Genomic DNA, 20356 nt, shown 5'->3' on the forward strand with positions numbered 1-20356 from the left:
GGTTCATTGCTGATCTATGGGGAATCTATTTCAAGTCTTTAAAAATAACATAATATATGTATCAAGTCTTTAAAAATAACATAATATATGTAAGTTGTACATTTTCCTTGATGTTTTATTGCCATGTTTTGAGTATAATTCTGAAATTCTGACTAAAACTCAGATTATTATCTTCTCGTAGGGTGTTATTTGGAATCTTTATATGTTCTAGGTAGTACAGATCAGATTTTTACAGAGTTTAAGCCATTTTTGCTTATCTAATTTGAGATAAACTCATTTATAATGTATTATCAAAATATTTCTAAGGACATTATTTAAATATTTATATATATATCTATGTAGTTGCTAGATGAAAGATTTGGCCTATTCTGAGTATACTGTATATAAGAAAATGTTTTGGGCAGTCTTTTTAGAGCGTTCTTAGGAGGCTGAAATGACTGGAAATAATATATGGCAGACATGGATGTGAGAATAACAAAAACAGTTATTTTTAGATTGTCCTGACCTGTTACATGTAATAGGACAGAGAATGGTTGTGGTCTGTTTTTAACACTGGTCTTGCAGTGTCCAGATGAGTGGTTTTGCGTCTGGAGTCTCAGAACTTTGAACATGTGTTTAAACATTCACGCTTTTGAGTTTTCATTAAAGTAACTCTCCCCTTTCTGTATGGAGAGAAAGAAAACCTTATCTCACGTTTATAAATCAATGTGTTGCTTGTTTTAAATTCCTTAAAAACAGCTTTAAGTTTCTCAAATAATTGTAATGTGTTACGCTTAGAGGACTCCACTCTCTGCCAACACTTTTCCCAAATCTTGGATTTTGCCGTTACTAATATTTGAGTATATGTTACCATTGTGTCATGTTAGATTGGGGAACCGTACAGGAAGTATCACTGAAGTTATCTTACGGACTTTTAGTGAAAATATTAGAGCCATGTAGACCTGGCTCCCTTCCAACTAAGCTTTGTGGTGAGAAATACTGTAATGTTATGTCATTTTTAGCTGCCATGAATTTTAAGCAGTAGTTGCTTCCTGAGCCTTCATCATATGGCAAAGCTTAGTCATCTTAAGGTAGATTTGGTACTTGAAAATTGCCAGAATACGTTTGGCAGCATGTCTGAAGAAGAGGGTAATCAAGCTAGGGAATGTTATCTTGATCAAGTTATTTGATACTGTCATGGAATAAGTTGTTTTATGAAAGCAAATTTTCTATATAATAAAAACTTGTCCCTTTTAAATGTTTAAATTTAATTTTATTTTAACCACTTTGTTGGAAATCTTTAATATGTTGTTTTCTTTTAAAACATAGTGCATTTGAACATAATTCAGCTTTTAATGCTCTGGGGTTGATGTAAACATTAACAAAAAAATCATACATATCATAGTGAAGCCCTCTGGGAAGACTGAGATGTTAGGGCTTTTTTCCCCTCATCCTGAAAACTCCTGACTGCTAGACTTTAAGAGTTTTTTGACTGCTTATAATTGCTTCACTGTCTCATTCCTTAATGATATACTATTCATTTTTACATTGCTATACCTATGTGGCCACTTAACGTCACCATCCATTGCCCCTTTGACTCTTTTTTTGTTTTGTTGTGGATTAGGACTACAGAGAACTAAAGTTATTAGAAATGTATGAAAAGTTTTAGTAGACTTAATTCAGTCTTAGTGCATTCGTGTTGGTGGTTCTCATGGCTCTGCATTAGATCACCCAGAGGACTTTTCCAGTTATAAATACGCAGGCCCCATCCCCGGAGATTCTAATTCAGGGGATTTCCATTTATACTAAAAGAGTCCAGGGTGATTGTGATTTACGTGTTTTTTTTTTTTTTTTTAAAGATCACCTAGTCTTTTTTTGTTGAATTTATTGTCCTGACTTTAATGTCATGTCCCTGCAGTACTTGGCAAGGTCAATTTTCACCCTATTTTTATTGTTCTTTGCAAAACCTCACATAAAATAGTCTACCCTTCCACCATATTTAACACTATTGTAAGAAATGAAATTGCTTTCCTACTATTCTGGTTCATTCTCTTTTAACATTCTTTACATACTAAAAAGGTTGCTCTCAGCTTTTCTTGTTTTCCAAACTTGATAATAATAACAACTATTTTTATAGTGCTCTTACACACACTAGTATGTGCCAGGCACTGTTCTAAACACTTGATATCATTAACTCATTTAATCCTCACAACAACTCTGAGTACTTTTTTTTGTTTTTTTTTTTGAATTTTATTTTATTTATTTTTTTATACAGCAGGTCCTTATTAGTCATCAGTTTTATACACATCAGTGTATACATGTCAATCCCAATCGCCCAATTCAGCACACCACCCCCCCACCCACCCCCCTGCCGCTTTCCCCCTTTGGTGTCCATACGTTTGTTCTCTACTTCTGTGTCTCTATTTCTGCCCTGCAAACCGGTTCATCTGTACCATTTGTCTAGGTTCCACGTATATGCATTAATATACGATATTTGTTTTTCTCTTTCTGACTTACTTCACTCTGTATGACAGTCTCGATCCATCCACGTCTCTACAAATGGCCCAATTTCGTTCCGTTTTGTGGCTGAGTAATATTCCATTGTATATATATACCACATCTTCTTTATCCATTCGTCTGTTGATGGGCATTTAGGTTGCTTACATGACCTGGCTATTGTAAATAGTGCTGCAGTGAACATTGAGGTGCATGTGTCTTTTTGAATTATGGTTTTCTCAGGGTATGTGCCCAGTAGTGGGATTGCTGGGTCATATGGTAGTTCTATCTTTAGTCTTTTAAGGACCCTCCATACTGTTCTCCATAGTGGCTGTATCAATTTACATTCCCACCAACAGTGCAAGAGGGTTCCCTTTTCTCCACACCCTCTCCAGCATATGATGTTTGTAGATTTTCTGATGATGCCCATTCTAACTGGTGTGAAGTGATACCTCATTGTAGTTTTGATTTGCATTTCTCTAATAATTAGTGATGTTGAGCAGCTTTTCATGTGCTTCTTGGCCATTGGTATGCCTTCTTTGGAGAAATGTCTATTTAGGTCTTCTGCCCATTTTTGGATTGGGTTGTTTTTTTAATATTGAGCTGCATGAGCTGTTTATATATTTTGGAGATTAATTCTTTGTCCATTGATTTCATTTGCAAATATTTTCTCCCATTCTGAGGGTTGTCTTTTCGTCTTGTTTGTAGTTTCCTTTGCTTTGCAAAAGCTTTTAAGTTTCATTAGGTCCCATTTGTTTATTTCTGTTTTTATTTCCATTACTCTAGGAGGTGGATCAAAAAAGATCTTGCTGTGATTTATGTCAAAGAGTGTTCTTCCTATGTTTTCCTCTAAGTTTTATAGTGCCTGGTCTTACATTTAGGTCTCTAATCCATTTTGAGTTTATTTTTGTGTATGGTGTTTGGGAGTGTTCTAATTTCATTCTTTTACATGTAGCTGTCCAGTTTTCCCAGCACCACTTTTTTTTTTTTTTTTTTTTTTTGGCTGCATTGGGGCTTGAGAATCTCAAGTCTTAATAGTAGAAGTTTCTGGATAAATGAGGTATTACCACCCGACTTTGCTATTATGTGAATTAGGTGATAATGTTTTCCACCACAGAAACGTTTTATGAGGATTGTTGCGTTAACATTGATGAACTCTAAGAATCCTTTTCAGTAAAATATAACAATATTATCTTAATCCAGTATTATATATACTTTATAGGTCTTTTCAGACTCTTCATTAATAGAATGAGATAGAGCAGAGTGCTTTTTGATTACCTTATTCTGAAATGTATCTCCTTTTTCATTCTCTCAGCAAATAATTTGAGTGCCTGTTATGTGCCAGGATCTCTTATCAGGTACTGAAGAAAGGAACTGGGTTTTTTGTTATAACACTGTAGGTGGTCTGAGTAGAAATTGATTTTTCAGAGTTATGCTGAACTCAGGAAGGAAGAGCCTATTCCACAAATCAAATAGATTATGAATTATATAGAGAATCCATTCCCAGCAATTTATTATACACCACCGGTTCCCAGAAAAGATTAGTGATTTTAGAATCAAAAAGATTCTAAATTGAGTGATTTAAAATGAGGAAAATTTAAGTGAAAGAAGGAGAGAAATAGATATACTAGCTATTTGTCAAGCTTTCTCCTACATGTTAGTTTGATTGTGGGAGGAGTAGCTTTACGGTAAATAACTGATTGTAAGACTGGGGATGGAAATACGGAGTAGTACTTAAGAGAAAAACGAAGAAGAATTTTAGTTTTAAAAAAAAGTATTTTATTTATCTAATTTCTCCAGGGAATTATGTATTCTGGGTAAATAATTTTTCCACAAAACCAAACCCTAATTTTAAAAAATATTTGGATGTAAATCTTTCTTTTAAAAAATTCACATACTTCTTTGCCTGATATTTAGGAAATATGAGAGAAATAACCTTTTCTAAGGCTCAGGGTCATTCTCCTGAACATCAGTTATTGATATCATGTTATATATACCATGCTTATAGTATAGTGAATTTCATGTTCTAGCACTGGCAAAAGCTTGCCATTTAGAAATGAAATTTGTTAAAAAAAAAAAAAAAAGAAATGAAATTTGTTACTAAGTAAAATCAAATGCTGAGAGACAGTAAAAATCATGGAGAATGAAAGAAAGTGACAATGTGAGGGTGGGATATTAACGATAAGTAGGATGGATGGTCAAGATGTTTAGGTGGTTATTGCTATGGGCTACTTTGTGATTTTGTTGTATGTGTTTGGGCTTGCACTGTTCTTCCATTTCTGGTTGGATTTGGAGAGTAAAGGGAATTTTAGATCTCACTCCCCACCCTCAGTTGCAGTAAAGCAGCTCATAATAGGTGACAATTTTAAACTGTCTCCACCAAATTGTTTTTGGGGTTTTGGTGGTTTAGAAATTGATTTAGATTGATTTAAGAATGTATGATAAAACTTATCATTAGTTTAAAACATGCTTTAACAATTTCAGTAGTACATAGTATACATAGAATGGGGAAAATCACATCTGCCTTTTAAGAAAATAAAACTTTCTCACTGAGGGGTGTCAGGTTTCAGTTATTTGGTGACAGTGACGCTTGAGGAGTCAAAAATCTCTGAATTGAATAGGCAGAGGTTAGTGCTTCGTTGGATGAAAATTGGTATATTATTTAACATAGGCATTGCTATGTATATAGATAGCTAGCTGGGAACAGATTTGTCTCAGAACAAAAAATGTATCTGCTAATGGACCGTGAGGTTAAGAAAGCAGATTAATTGAGGAGTTCCATTTGGTATTGAAATACTCTACTGAAAAATTCTGTTTTAAACTTATGAAACAGTTAAGAAAAAAAATCAAGTATGCTGAGTATTGTTTAGACTATTACTAATTTCTTTACTCTTGATGAAGCCCGGTTGCTTGATCTTTATAATGTACCATATTTCTCCAAAAGCAGCAGTGACAGGAGTCAAGACAAATCATGTGGAGATATTATAGCAGGCACCTTAGGGTTTAAACTTGGAAATTTCAAATTCTTCAGTTGTAATGGTGTTCATATGTTGAGGGGAAAAAGAAAAGCAAAAATATTTTATGGTACTAGTAGCAAGTAAGCCTGCTAATCTCAGGCAAATCCACTTACCTGGTAGATCACATTTTACTAAAAGATCTGGAAAGGATGTGAACAGGAAAAGAAGCCAAGTCTATACCAAGGAGGATAATTTTACCTGTGTTAATGAGCCATTTCTGTTCCACCAAGGAACTTTGTTCTTTACATACCCATTTCACTATGGGACTACTTAGTGAATTTGCAGAAAGTTTTACGAAGAATAGAGTGGTAAGCTGGGAGGATGTTCGGGATGGGCAGTGGGCAGCCATATCAACAGACATTTATAGAGTTTCACTATGATACCGTTTGGATACTGGGGTTATAGTGGTGAAACAAAACAGACAAAATCTGTCGGTTATATCTAAAACATTATAAATTGGAAGAGCCACTGGTGTTCTTCTGAGGCAAGATAATTTTCTTTTATATCGATACAAAGATGTGTGTTACCCCGGCCTAAGAAAAGAAAAAAATTAATATAAAGTTAAATACAAAATGTCCAACAATTTGATTTTTGTGTCATTGAACTTATAAATATGCTAGATTTTTCAGTCTGCTTATTCACAAGTCAGTGTTTGCTGTTTCATCCATAAAATCCACCCTGAATTAAGGCTTGAGTCCACAGTGAAAGGCAGCATTACCTCCAGTGCCAGAAAACAATGACCTAGAACTCCTTAACTCTTCATAAAAGGGCTTTGTACAGTCAAGGATTACATCCGTTTCACTTTAAGTAACTTGGGCCGGATTTGTTCCTTACAAAGCCTTTCCTTGCAGTTGCTATGCCACAGAAAGCTATTGAGTTGCCATGTTTTTGGCACTTGGATCTTCTTATTTGTTATCAACATATGCGAAAAAATACCTGATGCTATCTTGTTTTTATTCTGTTTCATATAAAATGTTTAACATCTTTTTGTTATTTTATGTTAGAAATATTTTGAATCATGTTTTAAAAGATTTTGTGGTTTTTCTGTTCATTTGTTTTACACATTGTTAACTTGAATATTATTTTGTGACTTGGAGGGGTTGAAAACATTTTAGACTGACTGACCAGAGATGAAACTTTCTGTTCTCACTGACTCTTCAGGAAGCTGTGACACCCACTTGCATTCTCCTGCCAAATGTTTCCCTCTGTGACTTTGGTACATAGACTTTGAAGCATTGTTGACCACATTGGCAGTTTGCCCAGAACCCACATGCCCTGTATAATTTGCATAATAAATACCATCGATTTACATACAGTATAGGCTGAATTGTCTTCCTGAATTTAAAGTAAAAAAAATTTTTTTTTTTAATTAAAGCCCTTTTTACTTACTTACTCCCTCTTTCTAGGTTTTAGGAAGGGTGTCATAGCTGTGTATTTACAGGCCCTAATCAGTTTCCACAGGACTTTGTATTTTTTAAGATGTTTGCTAGATTTCTCTACCCTGTGTGGTACACAGTTTCTTGGCTCCCACTCTGTATGCCCCCACCTCCAATACTGTTTCCCTCTCACTTGCCATATTCCTCCTGATCTTACCTCCTAATTTTCTCTGCTTCTTATCTTCACATCATATTTTGTCATCTTTCTTCTCTCCTCAATAATGAAAAAAGGGATTATTTGTTATTTTCACTCTGCCACGTGTCTGGTGAGAGAGGCAGTTTAAATGTTGCATGTTGGACAAATGGTTGATAAACTGGAATACATGAAGCCCAAAGGTGAGCTTCTCTCTGGCACTGTCCAGACCTGGCCCAAGATATTCTCGACCACAGGAAGCACAGGCAGATGAGGTTGATGTCTTTGTCACCTGTCTTCCTTCCCCATACCCACTCTCATTTATTAAAGAATATGCTTAACAATAGTTTAGTAGTCCTAGAATAACCTTAGAGGTCCTAAACTGAACCAGACTCAAAATTCAGTTCCAGGATGACTTAAAAACTTAGTTTTCTTTTTTTCTTCTTTAAGAAAAAAGAAAAAGGAAAACGTAATAGGTAAGCGTTTGTATGGTTCAGAAAAATGTTTTAAGTATGTACAGTGTAAAACCTTCCTCCTGCCATATCTCCTATATGCCAAGTTCCCCAGCCATGACAACCAAGGTTATATACATTTTATGTATATGCTTCTCAAATAGTTTTCATGCATATGCAAACAAATATATATTGCTATATGTACTATCTTGTATACAAAATTAGCAAAATTATATACTAGATTCTGGACCTTGCTTTTTTTCTTACTTAAGAATAAATCCTCGAGCTCTTTCTATGTAAGTATATAGAGAGCTTTCTCGTTTTATTTTACAGCCACATGATATTAAATTGTATTCATTTTCCATGATTTATTTAACCAGTGCTATTTGATTGATATTTACGCCATGTCTAAAACAAGACTTTTGCCCTGCATATGTGATATTTTGAAATTGAAAATAAAGCTATACTCACCCTAGCAGAGAACACTTAGGGACTCTACTAGACATCAGGTTTGGAGAGGAGGGGGCAGAGTGCCGAGATCTTACCTAACCAGCTTCCAAGGTTTTATTAGTGATTTTTACCCATACTGAGTCACATTGTACTTTCTTAAAATGAATGGTAGCATTATTCTAATAACCCTCTCAAGATTATTTAGGAAAAAATATTTCATAATTTCTGGTGACCATTGTTTGCATTAAAAGGCATTATCTGTTTTATAAGTTAGTATTACGTTTTAAAAATTTCTTTCTTTTGTTTCGCCTTTTTTTTTTTTTTTTTTTAAACCAGATCCTTACAATAAATGAGGATGGATCACTTGGTTTGAAAAGCCCTAAATCTCACGTTTGTGAGCACTGCAATGCTGCCTTTAGAACGAACTATCACTTACAGAGACATGTCTTCATTCATACAGGTATTTCTTGAATTAAAGTGGGCTTATGGCCATTAAAATTATTATCTTTGCTATTTTCATCTTCTTGTAAATGTCATTCATTTCTAAGACTTTAGGTAACCTGGCATTTCAAATCAGAGAATTCATAGACCAGGATGTAAGAAGGAAAGCAGGAAAAACTTTAAATGACAAAACAATTAGCATGGATGTGCAAAATTAGTCTTAATTGGATATTTATCTGGCTTAATGTGTTCTTTTTAGCTAGAGAAACAGTTAAAGAATGAACTATTAAAAGCCTGTCAACGTTTATTTTTCTATGTAAGATGTCCAGATGGAGTTTGAAATATGTATTTGGGAATCAAATATAAAAAATAAGAACATGAAGTTGTGGAGATCAGAACTAAAGACTGATCACAGATCTTTGGGGAAAGATTACTAGACATGTACGTTGTTGAGTTAAGGGGTGGGGAGGGAGACAGAGTAATAAGGTAGATTTGATGAACTGATAAAATACAGTGTCCCAGAAGCCAAAAGAGGAGAGAATTCCAAGGAGGGTAGGATCAACCATAGCACAACCTTCTGAGACGATAGAGAGAGACAGAGAGCTGAGAACAAACCATTAGAATAAATAGCAGGGAGATCATGAGTAGCTTTTCAGAAAGCAGAGCATAAGGGTTAAAGGACAAGTGGGTGGTGAAGAATATGAGACATAGGGTAGACTACTGAAAGGAAAGGCTCCAACAGAGAGGGAACGTTTGAAGAGACAGGATTATTTTTTTTTTAAAGGGGATGTTTAGAAAGTTCTGAAGGTTCTGGAGAAAATAAGTGAAAGGGCATAAAGTGGTGGTTAGCCAGGGAGAACAAGGTGGGTGGGTCTTCCTCCAGATAAAAAGAAGAGATGTTTAAGACACACTTGGTAACCTGTAGAGTCCTTTCTAGCCTTGTGATTTTTAAATTCTATTTTAAATTGCTTTATTTATTTACTTCTTTTTCCCTTGAAAGATATAAATGAGATTTAATCTCATTTTTGTGAGGTTGTGAGAATGTGAATTTTTAAATCTTGGGGAGGAAATTGAGAGGAAATAAAATTCTGTTAATGAATAGTATAAAAACTTTGTGTGGATAATTTGGAATTTCCAGAATTTGGGCTTCTAAGATTTCTCTTTCCTCAGAAATAGTAACTATAAACTGTGTTTTATCCAGTAACTAATTTGTGGATGTGAAATTATTTTAAGGTGAAAAACCATTTCAATGTAGTCAATGTGACATGCGTTTCATACAGAAGTACCTGCTACAGAGACATGAGAAGATTCATACTGGTGAGTGTTGCCTCCCTTACTAGGGTCATTAAAATTACCATTTCAAATATAGGGAAGAATTTTTAATAAGGAGCAACAACTTGTTGCAACTTTTGTCAGTTTTGTTTCTTAAGAGTATTTATCACAGCTTATCTTTTTTCTTGCTTCAGTAAATCAATGTTAACTGTTAAGACTTGGCTTAACGTCTGAGCCTAATAAATTACTTTGAAATAGAGTTTCATAATAGCTTAAAATATGTTTAAAGTGACAAATGGAAAGAAGTTTTTGTGAAATAGCTGTTTCCTTAGATGTTTAACAAGTTTAGAGTAGGTAAAATGATCATTTGCAGTAATTAGCCAGGGGGATGAAGCAAAGTGCCTGAGTCCTAAAATAGCGATACCACTTTTTTCCCCTTACAGTTTCATGTGTATAGCTTACTATATCAAGAGAGTTATAATCTTATAAATTGTAAACTTCCAGTTTTTCAGTCAAGTTGTTAAGGATTTAGAAACAAATATTTTGGAAGATCACTATAAAGGAACCCATACCTTTAAAAGTTGAGCCTCATTTTAGAGCAAACGTTTATTTGCATTTATTCTTTTTTTTTTGACGAACGTAAAACCGAGTTTTATATGTAACCTTGATCTAGTAAACTGTTGACTTTTGACATCTCTTAAGCATGATGAAAAGTGTTTCTTTAGAATTTATTTCCAGTATTTTGCCTTTTTGTGATGGAATAAAAGAGTTGGTAAATTTGTATAACTTTGGTTCTTACATTTAAATAGAATTGAAAATGATGGTGATAATATATGAATATTGAAAATATTAAGGTTCTTCATATATCTCTATATTAAGTAGTCAAGCAAGTACCTGCCCAGTGTTGTTATTTAGATGTGTTCTCATGGTGCCTGCAGTACCTGTGAAAGGGGATCCTTGGACAGTTTGTCATATAGAAGAAGCAAGCTTTTCTGCCTAATAACTTTCCTTAGCTTTATTGGCCCCTAACAAACATGCACATGGCTAGTGTCCTAAATAAAACTTCAGCTATGCAGCACATCTGTATGCTTTGATGTTCTACTTTTCAAAGATCATTATGCACACCACCCATTTCAGTTTCTTAAGTAAACATTTTCCACCATTTCTAGATGGGAGAATACAAGGCACTTGGGAGGAAGAAAAATGGTATTGATTTTTTTAAGTCCTGTTATCCTTTTTTTTTTTTTTTTTTAATATTCTTTTTTTTTTTTTGGCTGTGTTGGGTCTTAGCTGTGGCATGTGGGATCTTCGCTGAGGCATGTGACCTCTTCCTTTTGGCACACAGGCTTCTTTCTAGTTGTGGCATGAGCGCTTAGTTGCCCCGTGGCACGTGGGATCTTAGTTCCCTGATCAGGGATCGAACCCGCATCCCCTGCATTGGAAGGTGGATTCTTTACCACTGGACCACCAGGGAAGTCCCAACTTTATTGATTTTTTTGTGACTTATAGGTAAATTTAAAGTTTATACAATAATAAAAACACATTCAGATAATGATAAATGAAAATGGTTAAATGTTTTGTATTTTTGTTTGTTTGTTTTGTTTTGTATGTTTTTAATACCTATTAGATTTTGATGATTTAATCACTCATTCAACAGAAATTTACTGAGCTGGCAGTATTTTTCATGTACCAGAAGTAGATAATAAAAGGAAGTTTCCTTGGAGTTTACCTTTTTTAAAAAAAATTTTATTGGAGTATAGTTGATTTACAATGTTGTGTTAGTTTCAGGTGTACAACAAAGTGAATCAGTTATACATATACATATATCCACTCTTTTTTTAGATTCTTTTCCCATATAGGCCATTACAAAGTACTGAGTAGAGTTCCCTATGCTATACAGTAGGTTTTTATTAGTTATCTATTTTATATATAGTAGTGTGTTTATGTCAATCCCAGTCTCCCAATTTATCCACCGCCCCCCCCCCCAAATCCCCTGGTAACCATACGTTTGTTTTCTACATCTGTGACTCTACTTCTGTTTTGTAAATAAGTTCATTTGTACCCCTCTTTTTAGATTGCACATATAAGCAATATCATATGATATTTGTCTTATGTGTCTGACTTACTTCCCTCAGTATGACAGTCTCTGAGTCCATCCATGTTGGTGCAAATGGCATTATTTTGTTCTTTTTTATGGCTGAGTAATATTCCATTGTATGTATGTACCACATCTTCTTTATCCATTCCTCTGTTGATGGACATTTAGGTTTCTTCCACGACCTGGCTATTGTAAATAGTGCTGCAGTGAACATTGGGGTGCATGTATCTTTTCGAACTATGATTTTTCTCTGGGTATACACCTAGTAGTGGGATTGCTGGGTCTTATGGTAGTTCTATTTTCAGTTTTTTAAGGAACCTCCATACTGTTCTCCATAGTGGCTACACCAATTTACATTCCCACCAACAGTGTAAGAGGGTTCCCTTTTCTCCACACCCTCGCCAGCATTTATTGTTTGTAGATTTTTGATGACGACCATTCTGACTGGTGTGAGGTGGTACCTCATTGTAGTTTTGATTTGCATTTCTCTAATAATTAGTGATGTTGGAATTTACATTTTAATGGGAGAGATACACATATAAACAAGCCGAGTGTAGTAAGTGTTGTAGAGTTTTATACAAAATGCTCTTGTACCCTGAAGAAGAGCCAGATGTGCAGTCTTTTGAAGACTACATAGTGAAGGCAACAGAGAAAAACTGTGGGAGGCTCAGTTGAGGTGGGGGGGGAGACAGAGAGAGAAAGAATGTGTGTCTGAGTCTGAAAAAAGATTTTCAGAACAATACTTAACTTATTGTGCTCTGCTGTTTTCTATTCAGTTCTAGTAGTAAATTCTTTTTTACAGTGCTGGTCACAATTTTTGTAATATCAGTTTGGAAAAATAATTGTGCTAGGCCATGGGGTATCTTGGATTTCAACAGGTTATATTGGGTAGTTAATGTTTATTGAGAATTTACTAAAACCCGGATATTGTGCTAAATGTTTTGTTAAATGTCTCATTTAGTTCTCATTAATCTTGAAAAGGAGGCGCTATTACTATCCCCAGTTTTTAGATGAAGAAGCAGTAGGACGCACACAGAAGTTAAGAAACTTACCGAAATTTGTATAACCTAGTATATGGTGGAGCCAAGATTCCAGCTCAAGTCTCTGCGACTCCAGACCACACAATGTGAAATCGCTAACTATGAAGCATGGGACTAGAAGCAGAACGATATCGTTTGCCTTTTTGAGTTTTTCTTGCTCTACCAGTAAGCCAGTTATGGCTTAGCCTTCCTTGTGGGTTTAGTAACATCTAAAAGGGATGGAAGCAAAGGCTGGAGTTCTCATGTTATGGAGAAGATAGGGAATTGAGAGGAATCAGGGCAAACCAGTCACTATGGTTCCTTAACAGAGAAGTTTCTTTTGAAGAGAAATGTAGTTTTGCTTCATTGTCCCCAGCCCCTCACCTCCCAGATGGAACTGATACAAAGGAAATAGATTTTCCTTCTTTACTTCATTGTTCTTGATTCTTTTTATGGACTCTTTCTGAAGATAGTAAGATATTTTTGTCTTATCAAGTTACTTATAAGCTGTACTGAGCTGGGGATATATATTTAGATCCATGTATACATTCTCCACCATTTATTATTTTGTCCTTTTGTCTTTCTTTCATGTTTTAAATGGCTTTTATTTTTGGAGGGGAATAGTGCCCTAAAGTTTGCCCATGTCAAGGCTTTCTCTCTCTGTAGGCTCTTCGTTTAGAAGAATGCATTGAAATAGTTATGGCAGTAAAAATGTTTCGCATATGTTGTTTATCCATTTTTCTTTTCTTTTTTTCTTTTTTTTTTAAGCAAAACAATATATTGTTTTAATGTTTATTTTTAATTTATTTATTTTTCTTATTAGTCATCCATTTTATACACATCAGTATATACATGTCACTCCCAAACTCCCAATTCATCATACCACCACCCCCATGCCCCTGCCGCTTTCCCCCCTTAGTGTCCATATGTTTTTTTCTCTACCTCTGTGTCTCAATTTCTGCTCGGCAAACCGGTTCATCTGTACCATTTTTCTAAGTTCCACATATATGCATTAATATACGATATTTGTTTTTCTCTTTCTGACTTACTTCACTCTGTATGACAGTCTCGATCCATTCACGTCTCTACAAATGACCCAATTTCGTTCCTTTTTATGGCTGAGTAATATTCCATTGTATATACGTACCACATCTTCTTTATCCATTCGTCTGTCGATGGGGCATTTAGGTTGCTTCCATGACCTGGCTATTGTAAATAGTGCTGCAGTGAACATTGAGGTGCATGTGTCTTTTTGAATTATGGTTTTCTCAGGGTATATGCCCAGTAGTGGGATTGCTGGGTCATATGGTAATTCTATTTTTGGTTCTTTAAGGACCCTCCATACTGTTCTCCATAGTGGCTGTATCAATTTACATTCCCACCAACAGTGCAAGAGGGTTCCGTTTTCTCCACACCCTCTCCAGCATTTGTTGTTTGTAGATTTTCTGATGATGCCCATTCTAACTGGTGTGAGGTGATACCTCAGTGTAATTTTGATTTGCATTTCTCTAATAATTAGTGATGTTGAGCAGCTTTTCATGTGCTTCTTGGCCATCGGTATGCCTTCTTTGGAGAAATGTCTATTTAGGTCTTCTACCCATTTTTGGATCGGGTTGTTTGTTTTTTTAATATTGAGCTGCATGAGCTGTTTTTATATTTTGGAGATTAATCTTTTGTCCGATGGTTCATTTGCAAATATTTTCTCCCATTTTGAGGGTTGTCTTTACAGCTTATTTATGGTTTCCTTTGCTGTGTAAAAGCTTTTAAGTTTCATTAGGTCCCATTTGTTTATTTTTTATTTTATTTCCATTACTCTAGGAGATAGATCAAAAAAAATCTTGCTGTGATTTATGTCAAAGAGTGTTCTTCCTATGTTTTCCTCTAAGAGTTTAATAGTGCCCGGTCTTACATTTAGGTCTCTAATCCATTTTGAGTTAATTTTTGTGTATGGTGTTAAGGAGTGTTCTAATTTCATTCTTTTACATGTAGCTGTCCAGTTTTCCCAGCACCACTATTGAAGAGACTGTCTTTTCTCCATTGTATATCCTTGCCTCCTTTGTCATAGATTAGTTGACCATAGGTGCGTGGGCTTATCTCTGGGCTTTGTATCTTGTTCCATTGATCTATATTTTTGTTTTTGTGCCAGTACCATATTGTCTTTATTACTATAGCTTTGTAGTATAGTCTGAAGTCAGGGAGTCTGATTCCTCCAGCTCGGTTTTTTTCCCTCAAGATTGCTTTGGCTATTCGGGGTCTTTTGTGTCTCCATAAAAATTTTAAGACTTTTTGTTCTAGTTCTGTGAAAAATGCCATTGGTAATTTGATAGGGATTGCATTGAATCTGTAGATTGCTTTGGGTAGTATAGTCATTTTCACAATATTGATTCTTCCAATCCAAGAACATGGTATATCTGTCCATCTGTTTGTATCATCTTTAATTTCTTTCATCAGTGTTTTATAGTTTTCTGCATACAGGTCTTTAGTCTCCCTAGGTAGGTATATTCCTAGGTATTTTATTCTTTTTGTTGCAGTGGTAAATGGGAGTGTTTCCTTAATTTCTCTTTCAGATTTTTCATCATTAGTGTATAGGAATGCAAGAGATTTCTGTGCATTAATTTTGTATCCTGCAGCTTTACCAAATTCATTGATTAGCTCCAGTAGTTTTCTGGTGGCATCTTTAGGATTCTCTGTGTATAGTATCATGTCATCTGCAAACAGTGACAGTTTGACTTCTTCTTTTCCAATTTGTATTCCTTTTATTTCTTTTTCTTCTCTGATTGCCATGGCTAAGACTTCCAGAACTATGTTGAATAATAGTGGTGAGAGTGTATATCCTTGTCTTTTTCCTGATCTTAGAGGAAATGCTTTCAGTTTTTCACCATTGAGAATGATGTTTGCTGTGCATTTGTCATATATGGCCTTTATTATGTTGAGGTAGGTTCCCTCCATGCCCACTTTCTGGAGAGTTTTTATCATAAATGAGTGTTGAATTTTGTCAAAAGCTTTTTCTGCATCTATTGAGATGATCATATGGTTTTTATTCTTCAATTTGTTAATATGATGTATCACATTGATTGATTTGCATATATTGAAGAATCCTTTCATCCCTGGGGTACATCCCACTTGATCATGGTGTATGATCCTTTTAATGTGTTGTTGGATTCTGTTTGCTAGTATTTTGTTGAGAATCTTTGCATCTATATTCATCAGTGATATTGGTCTGTCATTTTCTTTCTTTGTAGTATCTTTGTCTGGTTTTGGTATATGGGTGATGGTGGCCTCATAGAGTGAGTTTGGGAGTGTTCCTTCCTCTGCAATTTTTTGGAAGAGTTTGAGAAGGATGGGTGTTAGCTCTTCTCTAAATGTTTGCTAGAATTCACCTGTGAAGCCATCTGGTCCTGGACTTTTGTTTGTTGGAAGATTTTTAATCACAGTTTCAATTTCATTACTTGTGATTGGTCTGTTCATATTTTCTATTTCTTCCTGGTTCAGTCTAGGAAGGTTATACCTTTCTAAGAATTTCTCCATTTTTTCCAGGTTGTCCATTTTATTGGCATAGAGTTGCTTGTAGTAGTCTCTTAGGATGCTTTGTATTCCTGCAGTGTCTGTTGTAACTTCTCCTTTTTCATTTCTAATTTTATTGATTTGAGTCCTCTCCCTCTTTTTCTTTTTCTTTTTTTTTTCACACACACACACTGTATTTTATTTTTACAAGAGATAAATAGACTGACACCAAGCATTGTACATGGATGACCACAACAAAAGCAACAATGATTGCAATTACCAAACATGAAACACACTCATACTATGTCATAATATTGACATTCAGTCCAGTAATCCTCCACTGTAACAGCTCCTTTACTTTGCAGTGAAAATTGATTTGTATATTCTTTGCCTCTGAGTCCTTGTGGGATTTTTTTTTTTTTTTTAAATTCAGACAGAAAGTCACAAAAATTATACTCATCCTCATCAGTTCACTCAGTCCCATGTAATTAATTGTTGTTTTTTTTTCATCTTGATCTTTTGTTAGCACTTTTATGAGTTCATCAGTTTTTCATCAGAGTTCTGAAAATGCTTATTCATTCAGTTCAGCAGTACAGTCAGTTACCAGAAACCTGTACTTGTCAGAGTCTTTTCCATGAATTTCTTGAAGATGAAACCCTTTTATAGGAACATATTTGCAAAATCATCAGAGTACACCCAGAACTGTCTGTAAATGACAAAAGACTTAAAAATGACCACGGTAAAAGATTTGATGAAAGTTCATAATAATGCAGTTGACAAGAAAATTAGTTATTTCTGAGATATACATTTTAAAGTAATAACTAGGATTATTACTTATAACATTATACCAGAACATATAAGATTTTTAGAAATTTCATGTAATGTCTGAAACATTTATATTAACATATTTCCATACATATTTCCATACAAATACAAATATAAGATTTTTAGAAATTTCATGTAATGTCTGAAACGTTTATATTAACATATTTCCATACATATTTCCATACAAATACAAATATAAGATTTTTAGAAATTTCATGTAATGTCTGAAACATTTATATTAACATATTTCCATACAAATAACCCAATGAAAGTTTAGTATTAGTTGTTTTGTTTGTTTTTTTATACTGCAGGTTCTTATTAGGCATCAATTTTATACACATCAGTGTATACATGTCAATCCCAATCGCCCAATTCAGCACACCACCATCCCCACCTCACCGCAGTTTTCCCCCCTTGGTGTCCATATGTCCATTCTCTACATCTGTGTCTCAACTTCTGCCCTGCAAACTGGCTCATCTGTACCATTTTTCTAGGTTCCACATACATGCATTAATATATGATATTTGTTTTTCTCTTTCTGACTTACTTCACTCTGTATGACAATCTCTAGATCCATCCACGTCTCAACAAATGACTCAATTTTGTTCCTTTTTATGGCTGAGTAATATTCCATTGTATATATGTACCACAACTTCTTTATCCATTCGTCTGTTGATGGGCATTTAGGTTGCTTCCATGACCTGGCTATTGTAAATAGTGCTGCAATGAACATTCGGGTGCATGTGTCTTTTTGAATTACGGTTTTCTCTGGGTATATGCCCAGTAGTGGGATTGCTGGGTCATATGGTAATTCTATTTTTAGTTTTTTAAGGAACCTCCATATTGTTCTCCATAGTGGCTGTATCAATTTACATTCCCACCAACAGTGCAAGAGGGTTCCCTTTTCTCCACACCCTCTCCAGCATTTGTTGTTTGTAGATTTTCTGATGATGCCCATTCTAACTGGTGTGAGGTGATACCTCATTGTAGTTTTGATTTGCATTTCTCTAATAATTAGTGATGTTGAGCATCTTTTCATGTGCTTCGTGGCCGTTTGTATGTCTTCTTTGGAGAAATGTCTATTTAGGTCTTCTGCCCATTTTTGGATTGGGGTGTTTGTTTCTTTGATATTGAGCTGAATGAGCTGTTTATATATTTTGGAGATTAATCCTTTGTCTGTTGATTCATTTGCAAATATTTTCTCCCATTCTGAGGGTTGTCTTTTCGTCTTGTTTATGGTTTCCTTTGCTGTGCAAAAGCTTTGAAGTTTCATTAGGTCCCACTTGTTTATTTTTGTTTTTATTTCCATTACTCTAGGAGGTGGATCAAAAAAGATCTTGCTGTGATTTATGTCAAAGAGTGTTCTTCCTATGTTTTCCTCTAAGAGTTTTATAGTGTCCAGTCTTACATTTAGGTCTCTAATCCATTTTGAGTTTATTTTTGTGTATGGTGTTAGGGAGTATTCTAATTTCATTCTTTTACATGTAGCTGTCCAGTTTTCCCAGCACCACTTATTGAAGAGACTGTCTTTTCTCCATTGTATATCTTTGCCTCCTTTGTCATAGATTAGTTGACCATAGGTGCGTGGGTTAATCTCTGGGCTTTCTATCTTGTTCCATTGATCTATGTTTCTGTTTTTGTGCCAGTACCATATTGTCTTGATTACTGTAGCTTTGTAGTATAGTCTGAAGTCAGGGAGTCTGATTCCTCCAGCTCCATTTTTTTCCCTCAAGACTGCTTTGGCTATTCGGGGTCTTTTGTGTCTCCATACAAATTTTAAGATGATTTGTTCTAGCTCTGTAAAAAATGCCATTGGTAATTTGATAGGGATTGCATTGAATCTGTAGATTGCTTTGGGTAGTATACTCATTTTCACAATGTTGATTCTTCCAATCCAAGAACATGGTATATCTCTCCATCTGTTAGCATCATCTTTAATTTCTTTCATCAGTGTCTTATAGTTTTCTGCATACAGGTCTTTAGTCTCCCTAGGTAGGTTTATTCCTAGGTATTTTATTCTTTTTGTTGCAATGGTAAATGGGAGTGTTTCCATAATTTCTCTTTCAGATTTTTCATCATTAGTGTATAGGAATGCAAGAGATTTCTGTGCATTAATTTTGTATCCTGCAACTTTACCATATTCATTAATTAGCTCTAGCAGTTTTCTGGTGGCAGTTTTAGGATTCTCTATGTATAGTATCATGTCATCCGCAAACAGTGACAGTTTTACTTCCTCTTTTCCAATTTGTATTCCTTTTATTTCTTTTTCTTCTCTGATTGCCGTGGCTAGGACTTCCAGAACTATGTTGAATAATAGTGGTGAGAGTGGACATCCTTGTCTCGTTCCTGATCTTAGAGGAAATGCTTTCAGTTTTTCACCATTGAGAATGATGTTTGCTGTGGGTTTGTCATATATGGCCTTTATTATGTTGAGGTAGGTTCCCTCTATGCCCACTTTCTGGAGAGTTTTTATCAGGAATGGGTGTTGAATTTTGTCAAAAGCTTTTTCTGCATCTATTGAGATGATCATATGGTTTTTATTCTTCAATTTGTTAATATGGTGTATCACATTGATTGATTTACGTATATTGAAGAATCCTTGCATCCTTGGGATAAATCCCACTTGATCGTGGTGTATGATCCTTTTAATGTGTTGTTGGATTCTGTTTGCTGGTATTTTGTTGAGGATTTTTGCATCTATATTCATCAGTGATATTGGTCTGTAATTTTCTTTTTTTGTAGTGTCTTTGTCTGGTTTTGGTATCAGGGTGATGGTGGCCTCATAGAATGAGTTTGGGAGTGTTCCTTCCTCTGCAATTTTTTGGAAGAGTTTGAGAAGGATGGGTGTTAGCTCTTCTCTAAATGTTTGATAGAATTCACCTGTGAAGCCATCTGGTCCTGGACTTTTGTTTGTTGGAAGATTTTTAATCACAGTTTCAATTTCATTACTTGTGATTGGTCTGTTCATATTTTCTGTTTCTTCCTGATTCAGTCTTGGAAGGTTATACCTTTCTAAGAATTTGTCCATTTCTTCCAGGTTGTCCATTTTATTGGCATAGAGTTGCTTATAGTAGTCTCTTAGGATGTTTTGTATTTCTGCAGTGTCTGTTGTAACTTCTCCTTTTTCATTTCTAATTTTATTGATTTGAGTCCTCTCCCTCTTTTTCTTGATGAGTCTGGCTAATGGCTTATCAATTTTGTTTATCTTCTCAAAGAACCAACTTTTAGTTTTAT

The 20356-nt window shown here is 34.9% G+C and overlaps 1 protein-coding gene across 2 annotated transcripts in view; it reads left to right on the forward strand.

Annotated features, from left to right (window-relative positions):
* ZNF148 (zinc finger protein 148) overlaps positions 1-20356 on the forward strand; it is a 136379-nt gene that overhangs the window by 79843 nt on the left and 36180 nt on the right. For both annotated transcript variants that reach the window (XM_082458588.1, XM_082458589.1), the window contains 2 exons: positions 8300-8423; positions 9638-9721. In XM_082458588.1, coding sequence (XP_082314714.1) covers positions 8300-8423; positions 9638-9721 — 208 coding nt within the window. The remainder of the gene's footprint in view (positions 1-8299; positions 8424-9637; positions 9722-20356) is intronic.

The sequence above is a fragment of the Balaenoptera physalus genome (genome assembly GCF_965194825.1).
Source record: "Balaenoptera physalus genome assembly, chromosome: 4".
NCBI classification, from domain to species: domain Eukaryota; kingdom Metazoa; phylum Chordata; class Mammalia; order Artiodactyla; family Balaenopteridae; genus Balaenoptera; species Balaenoptera physalus.